We start from the raw sequence: 21,512 nt of genomic DNA on the forward strand, positions 1-21,512 counted from the left end.
TCTTCCTAGTCTGTCTTAGTCTGGAAGCTCAGCTGAAACCTGTCCTCCATGGGTGACACTGCTGGTATCTGAATACTGGCGGCATAGCTTCCAGCATCACAGCAACACGCAAGCCCCCACAGTACGACAAACTTACAGATGTTGGCTGTTATTATTGCCCAAAGTCATATAAGTCACAGACTCAAGATTTGATGCCTTCCCCTTTGACAAGCCCTCTTATAACCTTTCTAAACTAGAGCAATTGCTTCAACCCATCCCATAATTCCAATAGCTGGCATATTATAAAATGTCAAACCTTGTAAGGTGGTAGGAACGGTAGCAAGCTAGGAGGCTATTTAGTTCTTTCCCTTGAAAGGTAGCATTTTAGTAAAGAACACAGGATTTTTCCCCCATTAGGTAAAAATGGCAAAAGTAACGTATCCATTTGTTCAGTTTTTGTGATGCTGGATATTCTTAGTTATCTTGAGTTTTACGTCATATAAATGGAGTGTTAACTGTAGATCTTATTTACTGCAGTCTGTCTTCGGTGTGCCACATTTATTGACATACATAATATACTAAAGAGTGTATGCTAGAGTTCACATTTATCTTTCGCTTTTTCATTTTTTTTTTTAATGGAAATCCAAGTCAAATAAAAGTATATAGCATGCACAGTACTTGGCACAAAATTAGATTTAAAGTGCACATTATCTGATTGTATCAAAATGTACTTATATATAGGTCAGTTAGGTAGTTGCCTATATGGTGTAATTTAAAGTGCACCAAAAGTCTCAGGCTGCCCCTGAACGACTGCATCATGGGCAATGTTAAGAAATTTTCTGTTTTGATTGGAATTTCTAAAGTGTCTAAATGGCTGTGCAATAAACATGTGCCGCGGCCTCCAGAAAGCTATTAATATGTTATCATTGGCCTATAAGTGTGGATTACATGCTTGAACTGCTTGGAGACAGTTCATTACTTGATGTTTTGGGCATTGCGGGCTGAGCTACCAGAAAAACATTTGCAGCAGAGAGGATGTTGTCGTTGTTAGTTGCTGTTGAGTTAACTCGTGGTGACCCCTTGTGTGCAGAGTAGAACTTCTCCATAGAGTTTTCAAGACTGTGACCTTTTGGAAGCAGAGCACCATGCCTGTCTTTGGAGGCTCCTCTGGGTGGGTTTGAACTACTAACCTTTTGACTAGTAGCCAAGTGCTTAACTGCGCCACCCAAGGTTAAATCTTGAGCTTTTAAAGGAAGAAGAATAAAGTGGAAAACCAGATAGATTAGGCCTAGGTTGTTCAGCTGTGGGTTTGGGGAAGTAAATTTTAAAAGAGAGATGAGGTAAGATTGGATACCAGCTATATAGCTGCCTCACAGTTTTCGTTAGAGCTGGCCTTCTTGTCATTAAATGACTCCCAGGGTCATTAAAAAGGAGAGGAGCTCAGATCACTCCCTTAGTCCACGAACATCCTGTCCTCGCTCACATTATCAAACTGCCCACTACTTTCCATCCCCCCAGCCTTGAAAAGCAAAGCGTAGTTCCAAGAAGGAGAACAGAACATGGAATGTCAAATTTATGGTGGATGCCAACACTTTCAAAAAATTTTTTATGTCCTTTTAAAAATGTGAAGACTGCTTTAGAAGGTGGCAAGAATCATGGGGCCATTGTGCAACTGTGTGTTATAAATTGGTTTGATACCAGTTATACAGAATCATCATACTAAAAATAAATCTTTACTAATTATTTCCTGAATAAATCACAGTAAAGCCTGACTGTCACAGTTGAGTTGACTTCCAAAAAAAAACCTAATACTCTGATAATTGAGAAATACAACATTTTTCACTAACAATATTCTTTTCTTGCCATGGCCCCCATTTTCCCTTTTCCATGTATCCTTCTTCCTAGATCATAATGGGAGTGATTCTGCTCTACAATTTACTTGGATCCAGCGCATTGGTTGGTGCAGCTGTCATTGTGCTCCTTGCGCCAATTCAGTACTTCATCGCTACGAAGTTGGCAGAAGCTCAGAAGAGCACTCTTGTAAGTAACATCTTTTGGAAACTTTATTAGAAAAATCAAGTAATGCTGTTTTATTTTTAAAATAGAGGAAGTTAGTACATACCACTCAGGATAATTTGGAAAACTAGTGTTCTTATATTTTGTTTCAGTTCTTATGTAGCAGCTGTGTATTTTTCATGTTGCAAAACAATTTTAAAAAGTGGATTAAAACTTTAAGACTTGATCATCTTAGACTCCCAATTGCCAGAATCATAGTGCCTGATGTTTTAAGTGTCATGAGGTGATTTGAATCCGTTTCTAGATCACTTGCCTAAAGAATATATTTAAGTGTACTTTGAGGCCATTGATGTCAGTTATTGACATGGCCAGGTTTGAGGCTCCCGAAATTAAATTTCCCTAGGGTCAAATCAAGCCATATGATGATCTGTGGAGTTATACTGAAATGTTTTAATGGCAGCTGCTCTGGCTGAATGTGTTCCTGGTCAAGTTGGCAAGAAAGAAGAAGCCCAATTATTGACCATCTCCGGCTTCAGTTTGCCATGAAATCATTTTATTTGAGCAAAAACTGGCTTCTTTTAAAGAAATATTTACAAGTAAAATTGTTGACATGATGTTTATAAATAAAGTTTGATTAAACCTGAGCGAGACCATGTGTAAAATGTAGAGATGCTGCCACTGACAGAATTGTTTCCCAGGTTGGTGTTTCCACTATGACAGGTGAGTTGCAGGCCACGCAACTGGTTTTCATCACCTGTTTTTCTGCTGCTTATGGTGAGGTTTCTCATTAAATCTGCCTGAGCCATCTACCTTTCTTATTCTTTCACACAAATACGGAAAGGTGTAGAAAGGGGACATGAAGTGGAGACATGACTGCCCCCAAACAGCTGTCTTTAATTTAGGCATTCACACTGTATTCATCAACTTCTTTAATAATCATTTAATAGGAACCTAAGTCCCTGTGAGCCCTGGTGGCACAGTGGTTGAGCACATGGCTGCTAAACAAAAGGTTGGCTGTTCAAACCTACCAGCTGCCCTGTGGGAGAAAAATGTACCAACCTGCTTCCATAAAGATTTACAGCCTTGGAACTCCTATGGGGCAGTTCTACTCTGTCGTAAAGGGTCAGTATGAGTCTGAATCAACCTGATGCCGATGGTTTTTTTTTTTTTTTTCAAGTCCCTGTAGAGACAAAAAAAAAATAAATGAAACATAGGCCATTTGCTATTTTCAGGTTCTCCCATCTGCCTTTTTATCTGTTCTCTTTTCGATGTGTAACAGGTCATTTTGTACCTTGCTAATGATTCTAATATAATATTTGATGGTGGAGGAAGCTGACACGATTGACTAGGTGGAGGTCCTGTATCCGCTACAAATCTAACCACAGTTAATTCAAGTTGTTAAATTTGGTAAATTCAATTTAGGCCTTAAACAAGAATTTACAAAGAAGTTTGTAAAATTCTCCTAAAGTTAAAGATAATAGACTTGGTTTCAATAACTGTATTATGAAGACACAATATGAGCACATATAACAACCTCACATTCCAGAAAAAGGGACAGACGAACTGTTCTTAAATTCATTGTTCCTTTTCATCTGAGTGATAATTCTGAGGAAAGAATAAAATGATTTAGGTGTTAGAAGGACCCATGGAAATTCTCTTTATCATTTCCCTAAATTTAAGTCTATATTATCTGCAGACACTATTCAAGGAAATCATGTGAAACTGAAGAAATTGCTTTTATTTAAACAAACGCAACAGAAACATAAAAGCTTTTAGGTGAGAAGAAATTTCGAGGCCATCTCATTCAGCTCTTCGTTTTTAAAGTTGAAGAGACTGAAGCACAGGCTTCTGGGAATCTCACAGCCATTGTTAGCGGCAAAACCAATAAGAAATGGAGATCTCAATCTCTGCCTGTTACAAAGAATTGCCTCCAAAAGACTGGATGTAGCTTGCATTATTTTTCTTCCTTTGTTTTATAGGATTATTCCACTGAGAGACTGAAGAAAACAAATGAAATATTGAAAGGCATCAAACTTCTAAAGTTGTATGCCTGGGAGCACATTTTCTGCAAAAGTGTGGAAGAAACAAGAATGAAAGAACTATCCAGTCTCAAAACCTTTGCACTTTATACCTCACTCTCCAGTAAGTTCCTGTTTCTCTAAGGACAGATGATGTTAAAAAGCAACCCCAAAACATGTGATCTGTTCAGTTTAGGTTGTAATCAATGAGACACTTGAGTGAATAAAGGAAACCCATTTATTTTCTAGACACGTTCTGTCCAGTAGTGCTAACCACATACGACTGTTTAAATTTAAAGAGCAGAGTAAGCAAAGGTTTAGAGTCAAGTTGACCTGAATTTGATTCCTTACAAGTTGTGTGCCTTTGGCCAAGGCACTTTACCTCTGAAATAGTTTCTTTATAAGATCAGGATGATAGTGATAGTTGTACCTGTAACTGAAGGCCTTTGTCAGTTGCTGCTGGGATGGATAGTTGGCTTTCAGTATAAATTTGTTTATTTATGTTGATTTGACTGTATTATTATTGATATGCTTCAAAATTATCTGTAGTTTTTTTACCTGTCCTTTTGGGAGTTTATGATTTTCTGTTTTCTTGAAGATTGCAGTTAAAGTGGCATTTTTGAAAATTGAAGAGGAAAAATATCAATATTTCCGGGTGAAGAAAGCCAAACTGTATTCACATAAAATCCTGTTTTCCCATACACTTTCAAAACTTTTTTTTAATACAAAGCACTTTTTATCCTCAACTCTAATTTTTTAAAAGTGATTGCTACAACAATATTATTTCTTTTTCTCAAAGTGTGACACTTAGTACTCTCAAGAATCATGAGTTCATGTTAGCATAATTCACACGAACTCTGCCAGACTACTCCCACCAATATTTGATTTGAGTTGTGTGTCAGTTTTGCTCATCCCTTTTGCTCCCAAGACTTTTCACAGCTTAAAGTTTTGGAAGTTTATATATTGTTTCCACTTGAATTCTAAACTACTTTAGATCTTAGAGATTATAAACACTTCCCTTGTGAAATACATTCAGAGAAAATATGAAGTTTATATTTATAAAGTCCATTTATTTCAATCCTAATGTTTGGGTGCATTAGAAATGAAGTGAGAAGGAGTTTTGTGTTTCAGCTGTATGCCACTGTTAACATGGTGTCAAAATGCTAGAAGACAGAATAGTTGAGATTTTCTGGCCTAGTAGTACTCTAAGCTGATAGCCTTTGTAATCTACCTCTCCCTGCAGTGGGCTAAAATTTTCGTAGAGAAGATACATGCAACCAGAAATACTACTACTACTACTAATATTAATAACTAAAATATATTGAGTATACTCTTAGTCAATTATTGCCATAAGAAGCTTTATATATATTTCACTTATTCCACACAACAGCCCAATGATTTAGGTTTATTATTAACTCCACCTTAGAAATGTAAAGATTCAGGTATAAAGAGCTTAAGTAACTTGAACTTCCCCGAAGTCATCCCAGCTAAATACAGAGGTTGGATGTGAACCCAGTTTGTCTGTCTCCAGAGGTGAGATTTGAATTGGATTTTGAAAGTTAGATATAAGAGGAAAGACGATAGAGGAGGCCATGCCAGAGGAGAGTGACAAGAAGTCCTGGAGATATATATGTGCAATCATGGTATATTCATGATAAGCATTTTGAGTGCTGAGTTGATAAGGAATTCTTCAGTCACTGGAGTAAAATTCCAGTCTAACCACTTCTAAATTTTTTGATTTGGTTAAGTTCAGTGTTTTTGAGGGTTAAGAGCTTGAACTCTGCAAGGTGTTTATAGAGTTGGCTATGAATTCCAGCTCTGCCACTTTCTAGCAGTATGGCCTTGGGCAGATGACTTAAACCTTCCAATCCTCAGTTTCCTTCTGTGTAGCATGGGAAAATAATAGTATCTGGCACATAGGATTGTAGCAAAGATTAACAATAGATAATGACACAAATGTTCATTGAGTGTGTACAATATTACAGGCAATGTGTCAATTGTTTCGTACCCATTATCTCATATAAAGCACCTGGCACATGGTATAGTGCTCAATAATATCTGCACCTCAGGTTGCCATCTAAAAATTGGTATAATAAAATAATGCCTTTATCACAGTAGAATGAGGCAGTGAATATGACACTGTTTAGTAACTATTATTTTGTGGATGGTATTTATACAGCAGCATGAGAAAACAGAAGGCAAACCCTACTCAGATAGAGAGTGGGTAAATGTAAAATGAAATTGAATAGCCAAGGTTTGGATATCCTTTACATACTACTGATATGCACAGTGAGTATGCATACTTGTGTTGAAAAGGAATATCAATGTTTATTTCTCGAAGAATAAAATCAACTCTGTATAGTATAGCGGTTGCTGTTAGGTCTCAGAAGGCAAGCAGACCTGAGTTAAAATCCTGGCTCAACAACTTGTCAGCTCTGCAGCCTTGGTCAGTGAGTTGGTAGAGTCTCAGTTTCCTCATCAGTAAGATGGGGGGGTATTAATAGTACCTTGTGGGATTAAATAAAATGATGTATCTAATGTCTTTAGAAAAGCACTGGCAATCTAAAAGTGGTCAATTAATAGTAGCTGCAAATATTGAAAAGGAAAGTTAAACAGAACAAATAGTAGTAGAACTGAAAATCCATCTCTAATTTTAATGAATCTGTCTTCTTGCCACTTGAGATAATATCTCGAGGGAAGGGAATTCTAGTAAATAATTTCCTAGTCTCTAGTGCCAAGTGGTCACATGCAGTTATAGGTTTAATACATTGGTAAAAGGCACAGACACTTTTATTTTCTCTCTTCATTTTGATAGAATTTTATATGGAGAAGTGAAAAGGGCATGGAGCTTTTGCACCAGAGAGATCTGGGTTTTAATCCAAAGTCTGTCACCTGCTAGTTTGGAATCTTGGGTGTTACTGACCTTTTCTAAGCTCCTTCCTCATTACTGTGCATGGTTGTCGTAATCATCAAATATAAGAATGCATGTGAAGTACTGACATCGGACCTCAGTAGTTGTGAGTTGTTGAGTAGTAGCAGAGCCAAGTGAAGGTAAGCACAGACTGAGGAGCCACTGCCTGGATTTAAATCCCCACTGTGTGACCTTGAGCTTCTCATCCTCATCTTTATAATCGGGTAATGAATGCCTGCTACTTCTGTCTGGTGCACAGATTGCTATATAAATGGTTTTTAAATAGCAGTCATTGTTTTATTCTTCCTCACCAAGAGGAAATTATTTATTTGAGGATGCAGAATAGAAAACAATGAGGAGAAAAGAAACAAATATACTTAGAAATGAGAGTGACAATAGATAAAGAAGACCAAGGCAGAAACGTGGCTCCTTGCCTGTGCTTTTATGAAGCTCATCTTGGTGTTTGGATTCCTAGTACCATACAAGAATTTGTATTTGATAAGTAAGTCATGTCTGGACCTGCAAAAGCTCAGTTTGATTCTCTCCTATGTATAGTAGTGAGCAGCGCTCATGAGAGCAAATGGTGTACGGTGTCTGCTGCTCCTCAGTAGAAAACCTCCTTCAGGAAAACTAGGGTCTAGTACTTGCTCTACCATTGCTGTGCTCTGTTACCAACAGTTTACTCAATCTTTTGAGCCCTCAGTTCCTAAAATTTTATGGTGTGTTAAAAATATAACCGCAAACCATCAATTTGGCTTTTTCTTTTACCTGTGATTTCCAAATGCTAGTATTTAGCCTAAAATATGAGTTTTCCTTGTTTCAGCTCTGCATACCATTGTCATCAAAGGCTAGTGAAATATGTCCCTGGAGAAATACCTAACCCAGCAGAGGGTCCAGGATATGGAGTTATTTTTTTTTTCTTAAAGTAAAAGTTCTGTAAGTGAAAATTAATACCACTTTTGGAACAAGAACTTAAAATGATGTCAATTTCTTTTTTTTTTTTTAATCTGGGCAGTAACCCAATATTCATATATTTCAATTAGTTGAGTGGACCAAGCAGGATAATCCAATATTCATATATTTCAATTAGTTGAGTGGACCAAACAGGATATAGACTGTAAACATGAAACCTCCTCAGTTGTTGAGTTCTAATACTTTTTAATAATTTGCTTCATTACAGGATTATTTTATAGGAATTCTTTTCTTTGTAATACTTTATAAGAAACATTTTTTCAATAAAGAAGATGTTTTCCAGTTAAGAGTAGTATGTGTTAGCCCATACAACTGTTGTCAAGAAAACATCAACTGGGAAATGTTTATGGACTCTAGACAAAATATTATTTAAATCACTTCGTCCTTCCTGTCTTCAAGAAAAACTGATGTAATAATAGATGATTAATTAAAATTACTAAAAATGTTTTCACAGTTCAGTGAAACTAATATATTTGATTTCTTTCCACAGTCTTCATGAATGCAGCAATTCCCATAGCAGCTGTTCTTGCTGTAAGACGCTTTTTCTTGCTTTTATAAATGGAACCAAGTCAGTGTTTATAAATGATTTATGAACAAGAATGTGTGGATGATCATATATATTACTTTGTCTCTGGCACTTGCTCAAATTCAGAGTTTCTCAACTGTGGCACTACAGGCCTTTTGGATCAGATAATTATTTGTTGTAGGAGGCTGTCCTGTGCCTTTGGACATTTAGCAGCATCCTTGGCTTCTACCTACTAGATGCCAGTAGCACTCCCTAGTCATGACAATCTAAAATATCTCCAGACATTGCCAAATGCCCCCTTGGGAAGCAGAATTAGTTGTGGGTGAGGAGTGCTCTTCTATCAACATGGTTAGTGTTAGATCAACAACCAGAAACAATTAAATGATTGCATTATATTTCAAATAAAAATGACAAACCCAGAAGCTAGTAGTATTTTTAGAAATGTAATTAAGTCTGCATTAGACACCAGTGTTGACAGTTTTTTTTTTTTTTTAATATCCATTATAAAACCAAAAACACCCAAATCCACTACCGTCAAGTCAATTCTGACTTAGAGCAACCCTAAAGGACAGAGTAGAACTGCCCCATAGGGTTTTCAAGGAGTGCCTGGTGGATTCAAACTCCCGATGTTTGGTTAACAGCCGTAGCTCTTAACACTATGCCACCAGGATTTCTAAATATCCATTATAGAGACCCTAAAAAAATGGAGCTTTCTGTTTTTCTCTTAGAAAATTTAGTATTGCTTGGAAGGAACCTAGCTGGTTGTTAAGAACTCTGAATTCTCTCCGTTATTACTCCTACTCAGTGGTATTACAGAAGTCAGTTTCCTCATCTGCAAATAGTCTGTCCTGCCCTTCCCATGAATTTACTGCTAGGAGGATCTGTAAAAACATTAAGCACTCTACCAATAGCAAGTACTGTTTTACTTAGAGAGTAATTTGGATGAAGTAATTGTTTTCTTAGTTTCAGCGGACATATTGGCATAGCAGAATGTACTAGGCTTGTAAAGATGAATGTAAGCATTTGTGAAAATTTCTTCAGCCTTCTCTGAAGAGATTCTTTCTCTCCACAGACGTTTGTGACCCATGCATATGCCAGTGGGAACAATCTAAAACCTGCAGAGGCCTTTGCTTCGCTGTCCCTCTTTCATATCCTGGTCACACCTCTGTTCCTGCTCTCCACAGTGGTCAGATTCGCAGTGAAAGCCATCATAAGGTACACACTTAGAAATGTCTGAACTCTTTGCTTGATTGTAGAAATAACATGTGGTCGCAGTAGTAAATGTGAAAAAGTATAAAAGAGAACATTAAAATCACTGCACGGAGACAACCGTTGTTCGATTCTTGGTATGCTACCTTGCAGTCTTTCATTTATCTCATATAAAAATAATCATTTTAAAATAAAAATGTTGAGTTTATATAGCTCCCTATTTCACTTATCATTTTTATCATTTTCCTCTCACCAAAATTTTAGAATATACTTTTAAAGGTTTTGTGATATTCTATTAGAAGTACTCTAGTTTATTTAATGATTCCCTTTTTGTTGGATATTTACAATGTTTCTACATTCTCACTAACATAAATAAAACAATGCAGGAAACATCTTTGTTTACGTTTGACCTTTTCCCTTATTATTTTCTTAGGATAGCTTTCTAGAATTGGACTACAGGTTCTAGTAGTGCGTACGTCTTTAAGGTGCTTTATAAATATGGCTATGTTGCTTTCCATTGTAGGTGAAAAGTTGTACACATTTTTAAGATTTTTTATGAATGTGGACACAGTGTTTTCCACTGAAGCATTTATACTTGTACCCACAGTGACGAGAGTGTGCACGTCAGTACATAGTTACTGCTTTAATTTTAGTGTAACCTGGCAAAAGTAAAAAATTCTGAGTTTATAGGCTCTGAAAATGGAAAGACTTGCAAAACCACCCAGGATTTTGCTCGTTTAAAATATGCTTCTATAGTATTTCCAACCAAATTTGTCTTCATAGGCTTATAATGTCTCATAAAGCACAACTTGGAACAAGTGAAATGATATGATAATGACTGTTTTCCCACCATTTTTACTTGTATTATATAAATACATACCATACTAAACTACATCATACTACACTGTATATGCCAGAGAGTCTGTACTGTGTTATACTCTTATAAACAAGGAAGTCTTAAAATAGTAGTTTGCTTTTTGCTATAAGATCTTATAAAACCTTTTAATAAACAGTTGATATCATACTTATATCTTCCCTTTGCAAGGAATACCAAGATGTTGTTATACTGAAAGAAAACTGGAAAATTGAAACCTTAAATACATGGTGTTGCCATTGGCAGCAATGCAAAATATCTCTGATAAGGTCTTTTAAAATGATGTCATTTTCCTGATACCTGTTTATTACTAAGAAAACTAGTATTTAATATTCAAAATGCCTGAATCTCCAGTTCTAGGCGATAGTTTATACTGGCTTAAAAAAACAGTTGCTGTCGAGTAGATTCTAACTCATGGTAGCCCCATGCATGTTAGAGTAGAACTGTGCTCCACAGGGTTTTCAGTGGCTGATTTTTTGAAAGTACATTTCCAGGCCTTTCTTCTCAGAAGCTTGTGAGTGGACTCGAACCTCCAACCTTTTGGTTAGCAGCAGAGCACATTAACTGTTTTCACCGTCCAGGAACTGGTGTATTGGCTTAATATCAAATAACATTAGAATGCATATAAATAATCTTATTATAAACCAAGTTCTGATAAGATATAATAGTAACATATGATGGTTTCAATCCTATTCTTTAAGATAAGTCTTTAAAAACCAATTTTGGAGCTGTTAGAGTTGAAAGCTCAGGCCCTCTCGCCTCATCTACACTCACTTTCTTTTCTCATTGTTCTGCCTTCTGAGATACTTGTACAGATCACTCACTGATTTTTGTAGCACCACTTCCAAATTAGGGAGTGCTCTGGAAGGGAAGCTACTTCAAATAAGAAAATTGATACATGGCCAGAGTCTGCTATTTTGGTCCTTATTTTCATTTTCTCCATTTAACAGCTGTCCCTTACATGGCTGCACTTTTAATTGGAGCTTGACTTTGTGCTACAAATGGAGATGGAGAGCAGTTGATAACTTGTAAAGAACTCCACTAAAATCAGGAGGTGACCAAACATCAAAAGGGCTTTAGGAATTGACTTGAAAAACAAACGAATATAAATATCTAGGGTTGCTCCCTGAATCCATAGCGTACAATTCTGCTGTAGCAAATCCTAGTACAGCTGCGGGTGGATAATATTCCCCATATATTTCTGCATTACATTCTCCCCTCTGTACATCCCAGGGAAAAGGCCATTTGCCAGCTTGGTACAGACCAGTCTGCTTTCAGGGCTCGGCTCCAGAGTTCCCAAGTTTAGACCAAATAGAATCTACTTATAAAAACTTACTCCTCTAAAATGAGTTTAAGTGGTTGATTTTCGGGTTCTACAAGAGATCGCTGATCAAAGCAGAGGTCAGTCCTCTTTCCCACTGCCTGCTGGTTCTGGGAACCTGAGTGAACACTTTCCCAGTGTCGACAGGACTCCACATTTTCTTCTGTGCCTGGAAACCTGTGATCTGTCTTCCATGCCAGTTGGCCCACAGCTGGTTGAGCAGCCTGCTTATAATCGGAGTGTTTGGTTGGCTGATTTTGGAACCTCCTCGTCAGGGCTGTGGAGGTCTGAAGTTCTTTGCCATATCCTTCAACACATTCAGAAATTTGGTGGGTTAGAATGGGGTGGGGCAAACTCCCAAACATGCGTTATACTGGTGCTTGTAACAGACTTTTAAACTTCCCTACCGTAGGAAAATTCTGTGCCATATGAAATTCTCTGCTATAGGAAAATTCTGTGCTTTCTTTTAAAAATGTTTAACTTGTTAGCAAAAGTTCTATTCATGGTGCTCAGTGGACGGGACCACATCTACACACAATGAAATGGAAGAAAAGAGAGAGTTATGATTCAGATTATTTCCTCATGTCCCATGCCCCTCATAGTCTGAGTTTCCAGAATATTTTAGGATAAAGTAGTCCGGTCTGCATTTGCAAAGAAGGAAGAAGAAATGAAGAAGAGTCACTATTATCTGAAGTAATAAAATATTTGAAGTAAGAGTGATTTTTCAGGATGCTTGCCTCACTTTCCACTCATTTATTTGTAAGGAAATAACTTATGTGTTTTGCTTTTCGGGAGGAGAATGTAAGGATAATCTCCAGTTGATATGTCCTATCCTTTTTTTTTTTTTTTTTTTAATCCTTTATAAGTAATTTGAGTTTAACTTTCAGGTACTTGATGTACCAGTATCTATGTGTGCAGTATCTATGTCCAAAGATGTGATTTGCCAAGGGAATAAAAAGCAAAAAACCAAATCCCTTGCTTTGTTGGAAAACTACTTTGCATCCTTTCTCTCAGGTACCATGCTTGGCCAGTCTACTGCCTTTACCTTTAGTCACATAGATTGTCACTGATATTTACCATAGAGCATAATGACGTTTTGGCCTGGCCCCTGTTTTTGGGTTTATGAAGTTTCATATTTTTGACAAGAAAAACATGTAACTGCCAACAACAAAATCAGTTATTCCCAATCAATATAGTACTTCTCCAAGGTTCTCAAGCTGTGTCTAAACACCCAAAATGAAATTTGAGAAGAGGAAAAAAAAAGTAACTAAAGTCTTAAAAAATTGTGAATTATCTAAACAAATGAGAAATGAGTAAAATATTGAACTGGAGGCAGGATAGCAAATTGCTTGGTGTGAAATCCTGACACTGCCATGGGATTCATTGTTCAGTCTCAGGAACACTACTCACTGTCTGTATAACACAGCTTCCTCACTTGTCAGATGAGCACAATAATAATCTCCTGCTTATGCTGGTAGAAAGAATTAAATGAAATATACATGAAAAGTTCCCAGCCCATTACCCAAATATTTTAGGAATTAAAAAAAAATCCTTTTACTAATTCATTGTCATTTTACTAATCTCCATTCCATGCCTCAGAGAGATATCTTCTGTGGGCCAACATTCATTTATTAACACTTCAGGTACGTTACTAGGGATTAGGTATTGCAAGAGGTTTCTGAGTTAGTGCAAGTGGTTTGCTCTTGGGTGCTAACATAAAGGTTGGTGGTTTGAACCTACCCACTGACGTGGTAGAAGAAAGGCCTGGCAATCTGCTTTCACAAAGATTGCAGCCAAGAAATTCCTATGGAGCAGTTCTACCCTGTAACATATGGGGTTGCCATGAGTTTGAAAATGTTCTGCTGCTATTCATAAGGTTTTCACTGGCTAATGCTTTTCAGAAGTAGACTACTGGGTCCTTATTCCTAGTCCGTCTTAGTCTGGAAGCTCAGCTGAAACCTGTACTCTATGGGTGACCCTGCTGGTATCTGAAACTGGTGGCATAGGTTCCAGCATCACAGCAACACACAAGCCACCACAGTACGACAGACTGACACATGGATGGAGTGAAGCTTTCAGAACTTTCATTTGCTGATGTGGCACGACTCAAAATGAAAAGAAACAGCTGCAAACATCCATTAATAATCGGAACCTGGAATGTAAGAAGTATGAATCTAAGAAAAACGGAAATCTTCAAAAAACATCGATACCCCAGGCATTAGTGAGCTGAATAAATGGTGCATGGACCTCACCAGATGGAACACACAGGAATCAAATTGACTACATCTGTGGAAAGAGATGATGGAAAAGCTCAATATCATCAGTCAGAACAAGGCCAGGGGCTGACCGTGGAACAGACCATCAGTTGCTCACATGCAAGTTCAAGAAAGTCAGAGCAAGTTGAAGAAAATCAGAGTAAGTCCAAGAGAGCCAAAATATGACCTTGAGTATATCCCACCTAAATTTAGAGACCATCTCAAGAATAGATTTGAAGCATTGAACACTAGTGACCGAAGACCAGACAAGTTGTGGAATGACATCAAGGACATAATACATGAAGAAAGCAAGAGGTCATTGAAAAGACCGGAAAGAAAGAAAAGACCAAGATGGATGTCAGAGAAGACTCTGAAACTTGCTCACAAATGTCGAGCAGCTAAAGCAAAAGAAAGAAATGATGAAGTAAAAGAACTGAAGATTTCAAAGGGCGGCTCAAGAAGACAAAGTAAAGTATTATAATGACATGTGCAAAGAGCTGGAGATAGAAAGCCAAAAGGGAAGAACATGCTGGGTGTTTCTCAAGCTGAAAGAACTGAAGAAAAAATTCAATCCTTGAGTTGCAATAGTGAAGGAGTCTATGGGGAAAATATTAAACAATGCAGGAAGCATCCAAAGAAGGTTGAAGGAATACACAGAGTCATTATACCAAAAAGAATTAGTCGATGTTCAACCATTTCAAAAGGTAGCATATGATCAGGAACTGATGGTACTGAAGGAAGAAGTCCAAGCTGCTCTGAAGGCATTGATGAAAAACAAAGCTCCGGGAATTGGTGGAATATCGATTGAGATGTTTCAACAAACAGGTGCATTGCTGGAGGTGCTCACTCATCTATGCCAAGAAATATGGAAGACAGCTTCCTGGCCAACTGACTGGAAGAGATCCATATTTATGCCTGTTCCCAAGAAAGGGGATCCAACTGAATGTGGAAATTATGGAACAATATCAGTAATATCACACGCAACCAAAATTTTGCTGAATATCATTCAAGAATGGCTGCAACAGTATATGGACAGGGAACTGCCAGAAACTCAGGCCAGTTTCAGAAGAGCATGTGGGACCAGGGATATCATTGCTGATGTCAGATGGATCTTGGCTGAAAGCAGAATACCAGAAGAATGTTTACCTGTGTTTTATTGACTATGCAAAGGCATTTGACTGTGTGGATCATACCAACTTATGGATAACATTGCGAGAATGAGAATTCCAGAACACTTAATTGTACTCATTAGGAACCTTTACATAGATCAGGAGGCAGTTTTGGGGATAGAACAAGGGGATACTGATTGGTTTAAAGTCAGGAGAGGTGTGCGTCAGGGTTGTATATTTCACCATAACTATTCAATCTGTAGGCTGAACAAATAATCCAAGACGCTGGACTATATGAAGAAGAACGGGGCATCAGGATTGGAGAAAGACTCATTAACAACCTGCATTATGCAGATAACACAACCTTGCTTGCTGAAAGTGAAGAGGACTTGAAGCACTTACTAATGAAGATCAGAGACCACAGCCTTCAGTATGGATTGCACCTCAACATAAAGAAAACAAAAATCCTTACAACTGGACCGATAAGCAACATCATCATAAATGGACAAAAGATTGAAGTTGTCAAGGTTTTTATTTTACTTGGGTCCACAATCAACAGCCATGGAAGAAATCAAACGACGCATTGCATTGGGTAAATCTGCTGCAAAGGACCTCTTTAAAGTGCTAAAAAGCAAAGATGTCACCTTGAAGACTAAGGTGTGCCTGACCCAAGCCATCGTATTCTCAGTCACATCATATGCATGTGAAATCTGGATCATGAATAAAGAAGACTAAAGAAGAATTGATGCCTTTGAATTGTGGTGTTGGCGAAGAATATTGAATATACCATGGACTGCCAAAAGAAGGAACAACTCTGTCTTGGAAGAAGTACAACCAGAATGCTCCTTAGAGGCAAAGATGGTGAAACTGCGTCTTACATACTTTGGACATGTTGTCAGGAGGGATCAGTCCCTGGAGAAGGACATCATGCTTGGCAAAGTACAGGGTCAGCGGAAAAGAGGAAGACCCTCAACAAGGTTGACTGACCAGTGGCTGCAACAATGAGCTCAACCATAACCATGATTGTAAGGATGGCGCAGGAGCAAGCATTGTTTCGTTCTGTTGTGCATAGGGTCACTAAGAGTCGGAATTGACTTGATGACATCTAACAACAACAACATGAGTTGGAATTGACTCTACAGCAACAAGTGTTTTTTGTTTGTTTTCTAGGGATTGCAAAGATATAAAACAACAAAAAAAAAAAATTTTTTTTTTTTAAGGCAGGGTAAAATCCACAAGGGAGCTCACAGTGTAGTTGGAGAGACCAGAAAGGGAAACTGATTACAATATGTTGTGTTATGCTGTTGTAGAGCTATACATGCAATGCCATGAACCTATAAATGAAGATCATTGAAGCTTATTGGGGGACAAGGGAGACAACCTGGTCAGTGATGACTTAAAGGAGGTTCTCAATAAAAAAAAAAAAAACACTGCCATCGAGCCGATTCCGACTCATAGCGACCCTATAGGGTATAATCTTGAAAAATAAGTAGGATTTAGCCAGTTGAAGAAGGAGGGAAAACATATTCCAAAAGGGAGAGTGACATATGCAAGAGGCAGGAATGAATAAGTAGGTAAGAGGGAACTAAAAGTAGCTGAATATGCTTGGAGAGGAGTCCCTGGGTGATACAAATGGCTAAAGTGCTTGGCTGCTGACAAAAAGATTGGATGTTTGATATCACCCAGAGACATCTCAGAAGAAAGCCCTGGCAGTCTACTTCTTAAAAATCAACCATTGAAAATCCTACTGAACATAGCAGTTTCTATGGTATGCAAGGCTAAAGAGCTTAAAGATCATGGGCAACAGACTTAACTGAATTTACTTTTCTTCATTTCATTAGTCTGTCATAAAAACAAACTAGCAAACTTTGCAGACCTATCTGGAGACACTTAAGATGATTATAGGCTCAAATGAAATTAAAAGGAAAAAACAAAACACATCAACTCTTATTTCTAATATATATTTTCTAATTCCCTATCAAAGGCATCATTTCCCCTGTAGCTGGTGCTGCATGTACAAGCGGCTTTGTCCACGCGCATCTTAGCATGTCAACAGGAGCATTTCTTTTCCTTAGCAAGTTCACAGAATTTTCCTTTAGTGCATTATTTTCTTAATAGGAAGATGATCTCCAATCATGTTTTTTATTTTATTTTTTGCTTTTGCTCCTGACCCTATGATACTGTTTTAAGAAAATTACAATTGGAGAGGTGGGTGGGTCATGGGGTCTTTTGCCCAGTCTTAGGACACCCTGGAGCCCTGGCAGGACAATGGTTAAGCGCTACAGCAGCTAACCAAAAGGCTGGCAGCTTGAATCTACCACTCGCTCCTTGGAAACCCTATGGGGCAGTTCTCCTCTGTCCTGTAGGGTCATTATGAGTCGGAATCAACGTGAAGGCAACAGGTTTGGTTTTGGGGTTTTTTTTTTTTTTTAAGAAGACCAGGGAGTCCCTGGGTGGCAGATGCAGTTTACATATTTTGATGCTAACCGAGGTTCCAGTGTACACAGAGGCGCCTTGGAAGAATGTCCTGGTGATCTACTTCTGAAAAATCAGCCATTGAAGACTCTTTGGAGCACAGTTTTTATTCTGACAAATGGTGTCATGGGTTGGAATCGACTTGACAGCAACTGGTGTTATAAGGAGATCTTTGCAATCTCTTTTCTAGAGCAGGGTTTCTCAGGTGTAATATGCTTATGAAACACTGATGAATCTTGTTAAAAATGCATATTTTGATTCAGTAGGTCAGGGGTGGGGCCTGAGATTCTCTGTTTCTAATAAGCTTCCAGGTGATATTGATGTTGCTGGTCCCTGCATGACACTCTGAGCAGCAAAACTCTGGAGGACTTTCTCCTTGCCAAGTTCAGGAAATCTGTGTAATATATAGTATTTAAGCAGGATAGAATAATGGACTCTGCGGTCAAACAGCTGGGTTTTAATCCCCGATCTGTGATTCATATGCTAAGTGGTTTTAGGCAGGTTACTTAACTTCCCTGTACCTTACTTCCCCTCACTTGTAAAATTGGAGTAGTAAGAACACTTCCCTCATTGGTATCATTATTTCCAGCCACCGTGTTCCAAGTTCCTCTACAATTCCACTGTCTTCTAAAAGGAATACAATTGCAGAAAAATTGCAGAGGAAGTTCAGCAGAATTTAGGACGAGCAACTCATCCCAGTTTTCCTGGGATTTTCCTGCTTTTAGCGTTAAAATTTCCATGTCCTAGGAACCCCTCTTGGCAATTTAGATGCTTGGTCACCCTACCTAAATTCACAGTTGGTTTTGAGAAATGGCTCTCCCAGGCTCACATGATGAGTGAGAGTGGGGGAGGAGTGGGGGGGGCTCAGTTTTTTTAGGTAGAACATTTGAATTATATTGCTTTGTTGTTTTCAGTTTGTTGGTTTTATTTTTAACCCTTATCCTGCTTTTGTTATTATGCCTTGTGCAGTGTTCAAAAGCTGAACGAGTTTCTCTTGAGTGATGAGATTGGTGATGACAGCTGGCGAACCGGTGAAGGTTCTCTTCCTTTTGAGTCCTGTAAGAAACACACGGCAGTCGTAAGTGCTTTTTCTTGTTATATACGCTGTGAATAAGAAGCCCTGGAACACAGTGGTTAAGCACTTGGTTGCTACCTGAAAAGTTGACAGTTCAAACCCACCAACTGCTCCAAGAGAGACAAATGGGGCAGCCTCTTTCTATAAACCTATGAAGCAGTTCTACTCTGTTCTATGGGGTCGCTATGAGTCAGAATCAACTTGATGGCAATGGGCTTGATTTTTGGTTTTGGAAGTTGTGAATAGGGACAATCCAGAAGAATGCATGGTTTAATATCGGTGCGTTTTTTTTTAACTCATGAAGAAAACTTGCCACCTGCTTCTACAATAAACCTCACAAGTCTAAAATCAATAACCAGATGTGTAAGGCTTGTTTTTAGGAAACTGAGAGGTTCTTTAATCCAAGCTTTGTACGAAAATAATACAAAACCAGCTTACTACTCCTATACATATTCTTGTCTTTCAGCTATATTATACTTTTAAGTTTAAAAAGTACTTTCTCGTGTATTCTGCCCCTTGATCAACTTAATACATTACATTTTGTTGTATTACTTAATATTTTTATTTTCCAGATGAATATATTGAGTTTGCAGGTTGTTTGGCTTGCTTGAGGTAACATTTATAAGTGACAGAGCCCGAACTAAAATCTGAGTCTTCCAACTTCTGGACTAGCTCATTCGTTCATGTCACAAATATTTACTTAGTAGCTACATAAAGTCTGAAAACACAGTCAGTATTATTTCGTCATGTACTTAATACAATAAACCATTTACTGTGTGTTTGCCTGTGCTTCCAGGCTTGTTGACTTGTACTTTATGACAAGGCTTAGGGGTATAATAGCTATGAGCAAGGTAGATAATCCTGCCTCTCACAGAGCTTGCTTTCTAGAGGCAGGAGTCAGATGATAAGTAAATAAAAGAGGTCATTTCAATTAGTGAAGAAGATAAAACAGTGTATTCCAGAGAGACTAGGATACTCGAAGCAGGGTGGTCATTTCCTGGAAGGCCTCCCTGAGGAAACGACATTTGAGCTGAGACCCAAATGAACAGTAGGTACCTGCACTGCAAGGATCTGGGAAAAGAACATTCCAGGCAGTAGAACTAGCAAGTACAAAGACCTTGAGGTGAGAATTAGAGTGTTCAAAGGAGAATGGGCGCTATGGTTAGAGCCTGGTGAAGGAAAGGGGGATGGGACGAAGTAAGAACTATGATCAAAAGTCTTGTAGACCATGGTAAGAGTTTAGATATTATTCATATGCAGTGGGAACCATTGGAGGGCTTTTAAATAGGAACTATGTAATTGTGTTTCTATCTTGAAAAAATCACTTTGCCGCTGGATGGAGAAAAGTCTATAGAAGGCAAGAGTAGAAACATGAGTAAAGAGGTCATTGTAATAATATAGGAAGAAATGATGTCAACTAGGAGTAGTTTTTATTGCAGTTGTAGTGGACATGGTGAGAAGTAATCAAATTCAGTGCATGTTTTTGAGGTTGAGCTGATAAAGACTTGCTGATAGATTAGATGAGGAAGAAACAGCACTCAAGGATAATCCTAGGTTATGGGCTTGGCTGCTGGGTAGATGTTGGGACCATTAACTGAAATAGGGAAGCTGAGAAATTAGCAGGTTGATGTTGAGGTGGAATCAAGGGGTATATCTTGCACATGGTAATTTTGATATACTTATTTAACATCTAAGAAGAATGAGGTCAGGAATGGAGATTTAAATCTAGGAGTACGAGCCTTAAGATCATATTTTAATGCATGGGACTGGATTATACTTCTTTCTTGAAAGGTGTGTCTGAAAAAATTTAGGTCTTTAAAATTAATATGTATATTTCGTAACAGTAAAGTAGAAAGGTGTCATCCTAAAATGAGTCATGTTGTAAGTTAGTGTTAGTTATTCATGTTAGCGTTAGGGAAAATATGAATATATTTACCCTTTATGTCACCAAATTAAAAGGCACATGCAGTCTCTTGACTGAAATAGATTGGAACTCAGAAAATCTTTACCAAGAAGTCAGTCTATATTAAATTTCTATTCATGTCATTTTTAAAATTGCTAAGAATAGTGATGTTGAACATTTGGCTATAGTGTTAGACTTACTGTTCTTTTCTGCCTTTATGAAGTTATTTTTTACTTTTTGCTAACTTGTTTTATTGAGCAGGTATGATTTTGTCTGAGAAGAAACTACTGCCCGTGTTTATATCCTGGAGTAAGAATCTCTCCGAATGGTTGTTTGCTAGTGTGTGGGTATATTAAAAATATATTAAACAGCGCTTACACTTTCAGGCAGCAGGAAAGTCACATTTTTTATTAGAACGAGCCTCGTCACACTTTGGATGATCTGAGACTACCAAAGAGCTTATTAGATCATCTTTCAGAGATGTGAGGATGAGCAGAGTGAGATGAGGGATATAGGAGGTCATGTTCATGAAGTTAGGGAAGTTTCTGGAGTTTTGTATTAGACGAGAGAGAGAAGAAAAATTGAACCGAGAAAGGTTTTTGGAAGAAATAAAGAATCCCCTTCAAAAGCACCCAATATCTCCAGGGTTATTGAAACCAGACTGGACTTCTGATGTCTTTCTGGGTCATTCATCAGTGCTGATGGGCCAAACCACAAAATGACAAACTCTTTAAAATGGAATGAAAAAAGCTGTGTGCTTTAAAATAACACTAATGGAAACCCCTTCTTCAGAGCGCTTAAGATGCTATGTATTCTGTAAAAGCTTAGAGTTAAGTGGTTTTGGCTGTGGAATCTCCACGGAGAATTAG

At 37.9% G+C, this 21,512-nt stretch overlaps 1 protein-coding gene across 3 annotated transcripts in view; it reads left to right on the forward strand.

The window, feature by feature from the left end:
* Positions 1-21,512, forward strand: part of ABCC9 (ATP binding cassette subfamily C member 9) — a 142,306-nt gene that overhangs the window by 30,956 nt on the left and 89,838 nt on the right. For all 3 annotated transcript variants that reach the window (XM_003405689.3, XM_003405688.4, XM_064284494.1), the window contains 5 exons: positions 1,885-2,019; positions 3,975-4,137; positions 8,387-8,427; positions 9,495-9,637; positions 18,635-18,743. In XM_003405689.3, coding sequence (XP_003405737.1) covers positions 1,885-2,019; positions 3,975-4,137; positions 8,387-8,427; positions 9,495-9,637; positions 18,635-18,743 — 591 coding nt within the window. The remainder of the gene's footprint in view (positions 1-1,884; positions 2,020-3,974; positions 4,138-8,386; positions 8,428-9,494; positions 9,638-18,634; positions 18,744-21,512) is intronic.

This window comes from Loxodonta africana, chromosome 4 (genome assembly GCF_030014295.1).
Source record: "Loxodonta africana isolate mLoxAfr1 chromosome 4, mLoxAfr1.hap2, whole genome shotgun sequence".
In the NCBI taxonomy this organism is placed as follows: domain Eukaryota; kingdom Metazoa; phylum Chordata; class Mammalia; order Proboscidea; family Elephantidae; genus Loxodonta; species Loxodonta africana.